This window comes from Eptatretus burgeri, chromosome 12 (genome assembly GCF_056783735.1).
Source record: "Eptatretus burgeri isolate ZD-2024b chromosome 12, Ebu_testis_v1, whole genome shotgun sequence".
Taxonomy (NCBI): domain Eukaryota; kingdom Metazoa; phylum Chordata; class Myxini; order Myxiniformes; family Myxinidae; genus Eptatretus; species Eptatretus burgeri.
The window spans coordinates 99,761,329-99,772,659 of NC_140972.1; the positions used below are offsets into that span (position 1 = coordinate 99,761,329).

General features: G+C 43.4%; 1 protein-coding gene across 2 annotated transcripts in view; it reads left to right on the forward strand.

Annotated features, from left to right (window-relative positions):
• The window catches only part of LOC147016236 (WD repeat-containing protein 1-like), a 73,698-nt gene that overhangs the window by 19,074 nt on the left and 43,293 nt on the right, over nt 1–11,331 (forward strand). For both annotated transcript variants that reach the window (XM_085849082.1, XM_085849083.1), the window contains exons 3-5: nt 5,270–5,360; nt 8,520–8,667; nt 10,508–10,688. In XM_085849082.1, coding sequence (XP_085705208.1) covers nt 5,270–5,360; nt 8,520–8,667; nt 10,508–10,688 — 420 coding nt within the window. The remainder of the gene's footprint in view (nt 1–5,269; nt 5,361–8,519; nt 8,668–10,507; nt 10,689–11,331) is intronic.

An 11,331-nucleotide genomic window follows, 5' to 3' on the forward strand; every position in this document is an offset into this window, starting at 1 on the left:
CCGAAAAGTACAATGTTTAAAGCCAACGTACAACGACGTATGGCAACGTACTACGACGTATGCCAGCGTGCTCTCAATGTTATCAAAACTTACCCATACCGTATTCAACGTGTGCCAGCGTTTTAGAAAAAAAATTCAAAAATCGGCATACGTTGGCTAAAACGTCAAGGTGTGACCGGGCATATAGTCCGAGAGTTTTTGCAAACCCATTAAACAATCCTTAAAGGGGACCCTAAACGTTCAGACCACCTCAATGCTAATTTACCCCTTGATACCCTACAAAACAGATGTGATGTCTTTTTTTTTTATGATTTCCAAATTATAAAGTAGGTGACAATCCCCCATCAACCATCATCCCCACGATCCCCCATGCACCACCTCTCTCCCCTCCACTTGGTGGGACATTGACATCTTGGACACAAATACCATTCCGGGAAAGTATGAAACGGGATGATCCTGTAACGTGAAGACACCTGGTCAGCCTGCGATGGTGGGACAAAGCATTCGTCACTCATTTTGTCCACGGTGCCTGTGCTGCCAAGCGATGATGGGTATTTCTGCTCCAGTAATATGTAAACTGATTTATCAATTGATACAAAATCTCTTATAAATAATCAATCGAACGAAAAGCGAAACTTACCGAATTAACATGCGACTGGTGTTTTGATCTGATCTTTCTAACACCTCTATCTTCACCTGTAAATCGCTCGCATAAGGCTCAAAACGATTCGGATCCACAATTCCTCCAAAAGTGTTTCCATCACTAATTTTGTCTCCAGTAGTTTATTCAAAATATCACTGATCAGTTTGAAAAACTGAGACCCTTCAGTGTTACTAATGACTGTGGAATCGGTGTCGGAATCCGAGCTCGGCATGCATTGTTTCAATGTAAAGCCGCCGTTCGGATCAATGTGGAGTTCATTGTGTGACGTTACTGGCGAAATCGAAAATCGACACTCCAGGGGTTTCTTCGACACTTTGTATGTGATTCGCAAAAAAAAATGTCATTTTTTCTTCCCCCCCCCCCCCGACTTTAAGTAAGACCCTGACTAATGATTTTCAGAAAAGAGAATTTTGTCATGATTCGGTAATCGGGTAAGGAGGGGGATAGGGCTGCTATAGAACCTATCGATGCAATACCGAATGTTTACAGACCTACGAGAGCTTCGTGTGAAATTGAGAAAATTTTGTCAATTGAGAATTTCATGTGAAATTGGGAAATGCTTCAGTAATTGAGAGTATTGTCTTGTACGGGTTTGCGTACAGCTTGTAATTGAGAGCTTGCATAGAGAACATACTCTTATATGGATCAGAGACATCGACCATGAAGAAGGCCCTGCAGGAGAGGCTTGATGGCACATATACTCGGCTTCTTATGAGAGTTCAGAACGTCAGCTGGCGGGAACACAAAACAAAAGCAGAGATCTACGGAGACATACCACCCATTTCGACCATTGTAGCTCATCGCAGAACACGTTTTGCTGGTCACGGTTTCCGCGCCAAAGACCAAATTATATCTGACGTGATCTGCTTGAGATTGCCTTGCCCAACCAGAGGAAGAAGGCTACTAAAATACATCGACTGCATAGCAAGGGATATCCAGCATGACATAGCGGACATGCAGACACTGATGATGGACAAAGACTCATGGCGCGGCATTCTGAACTCTATCTCGGATGCGTCCGCTGAGTAGTAGTAGTAGTAGTAGTAGTAGTAGTAGTAGTAGTAGTCTTGTACGGTTGCAATTTCTGCTATGGTGGTGTGAAAAGGGGTGATTTAGTAAAACTGCACAGAGTACCAAAAGTGGTTGGAAACATCCTCGAAGGAAAGATTTAAAAAAAAAAAAAAAAAAAATCTTTAAAGAGAAAATACCCAAAAATATTTCCTCGGAGAAAACTTTAAAAATGGTGCGTTCTGCTTCCTTGCTTGACGCTCAGCATTTAAAACGATAGAGAATGGACAAACGATGCTGAGAAGGCAATGGCAAACCACCTGGTATAATCCTCGCCAATAAACTGCTTTGGCAACACCGACACGATGTTGAGTTTGGAAAAATCAAACGGAATCGATGTACCTGTCCGGAGGTGATTCCTCGATTTCATACTCGTACTGTAACTACTGTTAACTACCATTTGATGCACACAGAATCATCGAAGGAGACATCGAAATGAAGGAGAATCAGAATCATCAATTTACAGTTCACTTCACTGACATTTCTGGCTGAACGAACTTGGTTAAATTAACTTAACACATGGCCCTTTTAGTAATGAACAGGTAGATATGTACGGTGATGATTACATGGGCACGTCTCTAATATGACCATAGATACTACAACAAGATAAAATGTCAAATGAAATGACGTACAGTATCATGAATACCATGAAGTTCTCTTTGGTATGTGTAATTAAACATGTCGAAGGATAAGAGCCGACATACCGGTCAATGTGAGGAGTCATTATTGCTATTATCAGGATAACAAAAATTTAACTTCACTTGTCTTGTTTTTGTTGTTCCATTCCTAAATACAAATTGGACTCGTGGAAATATAGCACATACGATAAATAGTTGTGGATGAGAGGTGTTGATTTCCTATCACTTCCTATTAATATTAGCCTTTCATCGGCCGTGGATATATTCACACGCGCACGCACACGCGCACACAGTCATGCACACACAGTAGCAAAAACTTTTACCGAGAGATGAAAATACCTCGGATAATTTCTTTTGTGGCCCTGAAACCAAACGAAAAATAAATATTCATTTAAAATTTTAAATAAATACATATTAAATATAAAATAAAAAATATATTAATTTAAAAAAAGATTTATAATAGCCCTCACAGCCCATACAACTCGCACAACACATTCCTTCCCCCCCCCCCACAACTCCTCCCAAACATGATTAACAGGAATTATCAGTTTTTTTAAAAACTTATCCTGTGCATTCAAAAGCCCCAGGTATGACATTCCCATGGGTGTTAAGCACCGAAGAAAGATACGGTATCTCCCTCAGCGAAGTCTTCCTGAATGTTGGTAATGACTGCATTGGCTTTTCAAATGCAGACCTCCACTAAATAAATCAGCAAGCCTGCCATGTTGACACAAGGTAATCCCTTACGGTTTAAAGTCTACTCACTGGCAGGTGGGTTTGTTTGGGGAGGTGGGTAGAAAGTGCCATCCACAACCCGTCCAGTCCTTGCACGGGCAAACATCGTCAGGAGTTTCACTGTTTTGGCTGCAAGATATCAAACTTTTCAATGAGCTAATCAGAAAGTTATCCAAATATTCTTTGTGCAGAGGCACACACCTTTCTCTCAGGTACTTTCCCATGTATTTTTGATATCTTTTCGAACCTTGTGAACCATTTTATGGATACCCAGCATGACTAAAAACAAAACCTGTCAAAGGACGGAGGAGCTCCTTGTGAGCCAACGGCCATCCATATGTAGTGCCCAACTGTGTCTGGACATCCTCCTGCAGTTGGGTAACTTCTTATTAGGAGGTTGGTGGCAGGATTTGCACTCTGGCCACCGTAAAACCCTTCACTCCGTAAAACATAAGAAAACTGTAAAACCATACAGTTCTGTGCTCTGCCTGGAGCACAGGCATCATCACAACTGACTGGAAGAGGGGCCTTGTTGTCCCTCTCTGGAAAGGGAAAGGTGATCGCCAAGACTGCAATAACTACCGAGGGGTGACGCTGCTCTCGGTGCCGGGCAAGGTCTTTGCTCAGACAACTCTTGATGTGGTTCGCCACCATCTGCTTGACCACCAGTGTCCAGAGCAGTCAGGCTTTACACCAAAGAGGTCAACGATTGACCGTGTCCTCACCAAGTGCAGACGAGAGTTTCGGCAGGGGCTGCTTGCAGCCGATGTTGATCTCTGCAAAATGTTTGATTCAGTGAATCGGGATACCCTCTGGAGGATTCTTGGTTTTCATGGGGTGCCACCAAAACTGATAAATCTGATGTCTGATCTATACTCTGGTACTGAGAGTGCTGTGAGATGTGGTGATACCATCTCTGACTTATTTACAGTTGTTACTAGAGTGTGTCAGCGGTGTGTACTGGCCCCCACACTTTTCAGTGCTTGGTATGGACTGGATTCTGGCAAGGATGTCAGAGAGATCAAGCTGCGGTGCATCGTTTGGGAATGTCAAGATCTCTGACCTTGATTTCGCAGATGATGCAGTCATCTTTGTGGAGACTCGAGATATCCTTTTGGGGGCCCTTGAGGTGCTGAATGAGGAGTCGGAGCCGCTGGGATTATGGGTTTCCTGGGTCAAAACTAAGATCCAGGCTTTCAATGACATCTTGGATGCTGCTGTCCTGTCTGTATCTGTTTTTGTTGAGGTCACAGAGAGATTCACTTACCTTGGCAGTGATATTCATATCTCTGCTGGCTGTGAGCCAGAAGTCAACAGACATCTGGGTCGGGCCTGGGGAGTCATGGATTCACTGGATCATGGGGTGTGGTGTTGTCGGTACCTGTGTGGGAGGATGAAAATCCGAGTCTTCAGGTCCTTGGTCCTTCCAGTCTTGCTCTATGGATGTGAAACTTGGACTCTGACCAGGGACCTGAGATGGAGATTTAATTCCTTTGGTACCAGGTCTCTTCTGAGCATCCTTGGCACTTGCTGGTCGGACGTTGTGTCCAAATAGCGGTTGCTAAGAGAGACTCAAATGAGATTTGTTACCTGCATGGTCCGTGAGTGTCATCTGCAGCTGTATGAACACGTGGCTCGTTTTCCTGACGCTGATCCTGCTCACTAGATTCTCTCTGCGAGGGAGTCTCGTGAGTGGAGGAGGCCAATGGGCCGACAACGTGCCTCGTGGTTGCAGCAGGTTGATCAGCATTTTAAGGAGATTGGGATGGCCAGACGGAGGCCCCTGGAGTACCGGCGGAAAGTGGACGCAGCGACGCGCTGCTCCGGCGTATGCTCCCATACCTGGCCTGACCTGAGCCATTTTATGTTGCATTCCTTATCTGGCATGCATGATGTACGTTCAGCCGACCCTATGAATCTCGTTTATATGGGTTTCTGTGTATGCGCGCCGAGCATTCTGGGATGGATTGCATCATTTTGAAAGTCGTTTCTTGCACAATAATTTATTCTCAGATTGTGAGCTTTCTTTTGACGGTGTAATTTTTCATTTTTGTGGACAAATATTAATTCTCAATTTCAAATTTCAAACAATTGACACTACGGTGACGAATAGACAAAGCTGATATTTTGAATGTTTTTGTTTTGATGTTTGTGTTCTGTCTAGAATCCTGCAATTGCAGACATCTACTCCCAGCATGCCCATCCGGCCATTGTGGCCAAGTATTCTCCGAGCGGATTCTACATCGCCTCCGGAGGTGAGCGTTCTCGTTCAGTTTAGGGAGAATGAAGGACCGCATGCGGATACAATGACTGATTAATTATTGTAAGGACTGTACAACAAAACCTGTTTATTAAGAGTTTAAGAACGAATGCTTGACTGGCGAGAGGTAAAGCGACTTTCAGGCCATCCACGTGTGTCTGGATGATAAACACTGGAATCTGGGTTTAGTGTGGTTCATCATGTCTGTTATTCTTTTGATGAATTGTATCACCGCGAGGTCCTGGTTAGGAGGTGAATTTAACTTCAGAATGAATAAAGAGATTTGCATGTCAGAGCATTCTGGGTTATTTTGAGAACTTTGATCAAGGCCTCATGTATTGTGGTGCATTGTGGTTGCCTTGTTGTGGGAAGGTAAGGGGACCGCCGCACCAATAAGCATTGGTTGGATGGTTTCACGACGTCGCAGGAAAGATTAAGAATACTCTGCCTGTTTCGAATCAACGGAAGATTATACTGGGATAGAGTATTGAGATGTTGAGGAGAGACGAGTAGGTTATATTTTTGGGGTGATTGAGGATCACATGATCAGGGGGTGTCGATTAAGTTTGAAAAGAACAAAAGCGAGTGTAATATTATGTTTCAGGATCTAAAGGGTTTCACAAAATAGCAGTGGAAGTTAGGATAATCCCATTGTCGTATTTTTGTTTTTTCAGCGTAGACGTCGATACTTTTTTTTCCCCTGGAAGTCTGGGCCTCGACTTGTACTCTGAATCGACTGATCTATGGTTTAAGACGTTGAATTGCATAAATGAAGAAAAATTGCGAAGTGTGATATTTTCTGAAATAAATTGTATAATTGTTAATTTAAAACTCACTGCAGCAAGTTTCCACAACACCGTGGATGTGCTCCGAGAAAGGAAGTGCGACGTGAAGCAAACGAGATATTCCCATCGGTGTCGTGTTTTATCATCGGCGGGAAGGGGGGGATTGCATTCCCAGGGCACATTTTACATCACCCGAACGTGCTTTTAACCTCACTTAACTACATATGAAACAAATCGATAAAGACCAAGTTAAATACACAAATGGACAACTAAATTAACAGTTACATGAGGTCCTCACCAAGATTGCTTGTTGGGATAAGAGTGATTTGGGGAATAGTGTGGTGGGGCTACAGGTAGGTAGAGGCAGGACTTCGTCTCTCGAATAATTTGTGTGCTGGCAAGGCAAAGGGGAGGTAAGGCCGGAGCGATACGGTGCTCCGCTCGCCCTGATCGGGCTTTCGGGTGAGTCGTGTGGCGAACCCGGAATCGAGAAATCTCCAACAGAGCTATCGAACAGGCCACTCTGCAAGTCCGGAGCGGAGAGGTCTTCACCGATGTGCTGCGGTGATGGAGGGATCCTGAGCGCGACGACACGGAATTACAACGCTGATGTCGAGTGATCAGATCAAGTGTGTTGAGACGGTGTTCGGTGCTTTAATTTTATTATTAAATGTGCGTGTCCGGAGTTCACATTTATGAAGGAGTTGTGACCTGCAGCAAAATCTCATGTGCTATGATGATTCTGTCACTTGTTTTAACCTCAACATGATAACAAACCTGTTTTGAAACTATTTACATTCCTCGTTTATCTGAAAGGTCATCCCACTAAGTAATTAAAATAATTTGCACAAAACAGCTCATTAATATCCACGAGTAAGGTGCCCGTGCCCACACGGGATTCGAACTGGGGAACGGATGGAGGAGGCAAAAATGCAAATGTCGCCTTGTGCCATTAAGCCGGCAAGCTGGGAGCAACGATTCACGTTTATCGCCACATCCGATGCAATGCAAGTACTCGAATGGCGGCGAGGTGCTACATTTGAAACTCTTTGTTCGATATATGTAGCTTTATGATGCCTCGGGTCTGTAATAAGAATTTGTTATGTCAAAGCCAGTGACCAATTGCAAATGAATACAAGGATGACCCTGGAAGTCATGGCCGTCAGTGACAATGCAGCGACGGTGTGGTTGTGGAAGTGTCGGGGAGAAATTAACGCCATTGTTGTTCTGACTGACAGTTTTGCTAACTACAGCAGTTTATCTCACTTTGTCTTGTACTCTAAATTGTACCCCCCCCCCCTCCCAGCGAGGGGTCAGGGGTGTGATTTAAAAAAAAAAAATTCACCTGTACACGTCACACACAACAAGTGGTTTACTAGCCCCCTCTTGGGACAGGGTGTTTCTGATGGAAGAAATAAGTAAACCAATTGTGCATGTGATGAGGTGTGAGAGCTGTAATAGATTAAATAAATTAATGATCGAGTGTGTGTGATGAGGTGTATGCCTGTTGTTGGCTTAATAGTTAGGGTGGCCGGCTTGGGATCCTCGGGTCCTGAGTTCAAATCTTGCTCGGCCATTGAATTAATACCAGGTGGGTTGACTCAGCCTGTCATCTTTCTGAGGTTAGAAAAATGAGTACCAGCTTACTGGTAACAGGGGCACTGCATCAGCGGCACAGCCGCGCTCCAACAACGATGCAACTTGCAGACACATGCTGCATACAAAACTAGGTCACTCAGTAGAGCGCATACCTCCGCCACACAATGCCTGAGCCACTAGAACATGTCGGGCCCAATGCATTTTTGAGATATCGTGTTGTATATGGTTTTTGGCCTGATCTCTCAATGGGGAAGAATCACTAAAAAAGTTCTCGTAGTCGGATCCGGATCTGGATCTTCACCAAAATCTAATCAGTTCGTCCTTGTCACACACCGATCCTGTCCACCAGATTTCATTGGGATCCGTCCACAACTTTTTGAGATATCCTGTACACAAACAAACAAACAAACAGACAGACAGAAAGGGGTGAAAATATCACCTCCTTCACCTTCAGTGGTGGAGGTAATGATACTGAGCAGGGTCTCATGTTCTATAAACTCTCTACTTTTGCATTTAATGATGTACGATAGGCGTAATGGATGAAATAAGTGAAATATTATTGTATTGATGAGGTGTCAGAGTTACTTTTGTGTGAAGATTTTGTTGATAAGATCAGTTTTAAATGATCTTGTACGACGTGTGTTTCGCTCCCTCCTGCCCCTTCCGGTGTGCACCTCACAGCGTCACACCATTACCAATCGTCATACATCTTGCATTACTAATGTGGAGTTTGACCTGAGAAGCACCGTTTGCTTGTTTACTTGATTCAGATTCCTCCGGTAAAGTCCGAATCTGGGACACGACACAGAAGGATCACATTTTGAAGTACAATTACCAGGTGTTTTCCGGGAGGATAAAGGACATCGCTTGGACAGAAGACAGCAAGCGGTTGGCTGTGGTGGGAGAAGGCCGCAGCAGGTGACTCCTCATGGCAGATCTATGTAATGTCTATATACTCAGAATGATCATGCTGAGAGAGGGCACTCTGTGAACCAAAAATGTATCTCCGTCTCTGTCTTGGGTAATAACGAGCCTGATGGACATTTCCTATAGAGAGTCTTCACCACCTTTCAAAATTTTCATCTTTTGTTGCCTTGTAGTCTGGAATTAAATCAGATTTTTTTTTCCCCGCACCTTTACTTACACGTCGTAACCCACAACTTCCAAATGAAAAACAAATTCGACAAATTTCAGAAAATTAATTAAAAATACAAAACTAGAATATCTTGGTTTGATAAGTGTCAACCCCCACTGAGTTAAAACTTGATGGAAGCACCTTTGACAGTAAGTAATTTGACAGCTGTGAGTCTGTTGGGATAGGTCTCCACCAACTTTACACACCTTGGTTGGGTAATATTTGCCCATTCTTCTGAACAAAACTGTTCAAGCTCAGTGAAGTTGCGTAGGGAACGTTAATAGACAACAATCTTCAAGTCATGCCACAGATTTTCAATTGGATTGAGGTTGGGGCTCTGACGGGGCCACTCAAGGACATTTATCTTTTTGTTCCTGAGCCACTCCAGTGTAGCTTTGGCTGTGTGCTTCGGGTCATTGTCATGCTGAAAGGTGAACTTCCATCCCAATTTCAGCCTTCTTGGAGAAGGCAGCAGGTTTTCCTCTCGGATTTTTTTTCTATATTTTGCTCCATCCATTTTCTTTTCCATCTTTGCAAGTGCCCCAGTCCCTGCTGATGAGAAACATCCCCGTAACATGATGCTGCCATCACCATGCTTCACAGTCGGGATGGTGTTCTTTGGGTGATGTGCTGTATTAGGTTTGTGCCAAACGTAACCTTTTGCATTTCGGCCACAAAGTTCCATCCTGGTTTTGCCACATGGTTTCAGAATCTCTTGAGTGATTTTTTTTTTTTGCATACCTCAAAACAGGACTCAAGGTAGGCATTTTTGAGTAATGGCTTCTTTCTTGCCTCCCTACTGTACAGGCCAGACTTGTGGATTGCTTGGGATGTTGTCACATGCACACAGTGGCCAGTCTGTGACATAAAGGCATGTAGCTCTTTCAAAGTTACCATTGACCTTTTGGTGGACTCTCTGATCAGTCTTCTCCTTGCTTGGTCATCCAGTTTGTAGGGACAGCTTGATCTAGGCTGGGTCTTTGTGGTACCATACGCTTTCCACTTCTTAATGATCGTCTTGATTGTGCTCCAAGGGATACGCAAGGCCTTTGAAATATTATTATACCCATCTCCTGATCTGTACCTTTCCACAACGTTATCCCGGAGATCTTTTGGAAGCTCCTTGGTTCTCATGGTTGAGTCTGCTGCGAAATGTACCACCCAGCAGAGGAAACTTCCAGGAACAGCTGATTTTATTCTGAAATAATCAGAATCATTACAATTTAACAAAGATGGAGGACAATTATCTTGGTGTGTGATTTTGAAGGTGATTGGAAACACCTGAGCTAATTTACAATTGCTATAATAAGGGGGGTGGACACTTATCCAACAAAGATATTCTAGTTTTGTATTCTTAATTAATTTTCTGAAATTTGTAGAATTTGTTTTTCATTTGGAAGTTGTAGGTTATGATATAAATAAAGGTGGGGGGGGGGGGGAAATCTGATTTAATGCAATTTAATTCCAGGCTATAAGGTGAGAAAAGGTGAAAAATTTGAAAGTGTGTACATTTACTATTGACACTAGATGTTTACAGTCCAACGTATCCCAAGTCTCATTTTGGAGAGGTTGTGGTGATTTTTTTTTTTGATTTTTTTTATTTCTGTCAACTTTCTTCCACAGCTTTGGTTCGGTGTTCCTTTGGGATTCTGGTTCTTCAGTGGGTCAGATCAATGGCCATAGTAAAGTCATTAACTCTGTGGACTTCAAACAAAACCGTCCATACCGAATGGCAACTGCTGGCGATGACTTCACCTCCGTGCTCTTTGAGGGACCACCTTTTAAGTTCTGCCTTTCTCACACTGTAAGTACCTTGGTATCACAATCGCGCATTTCGTCAATTGTGTGGTGATCTCGTGTAGAACTCGAACTGTATCCCGATATGAGATGAATGAAAAGTACTCTTCATTATTTATTAATTATTCATTATTGAACTGGTGCTTCTCTTTTCTCCTGTCACTGGAAAACCTTTTCTGCAATGGTGCGATTCCGTTGGACCTATGACTCTTGATCTTTACTCCAGTCCCTTTGATCTTTGACTCTATTTTCTTCATCCAGCCATTTTGATGTTTCATCCTTTCCCATGACTATATAAACCCGATCTACAGCCACATACAGGTAGTGGACAACAAAAATGGAAACGCCAATCTAAAGTAATTTAATATGGTGTTGGGCCAGTATGGCCTGTACGCGCCGTGGCATAGAGTCCACCAGCGTCTGGAATTCTGCAAGAGGGATGTGGCACCATTCTTCCACAAGAAAGTCAATCCACGCACACCTGTTTGATAGAGGTGGAAAATGCTGTTTCAGGCAGGCATTGTTCCAAAATATCCAATAAATGCTTGATTGGGTTCAGATCTGTTGACTGAGAAGGCCATGACATATGGATAACATCGGTGTCATGCTCATCAATCCATTGGGCGACCGCATGTGCTCTGTGGATGGGG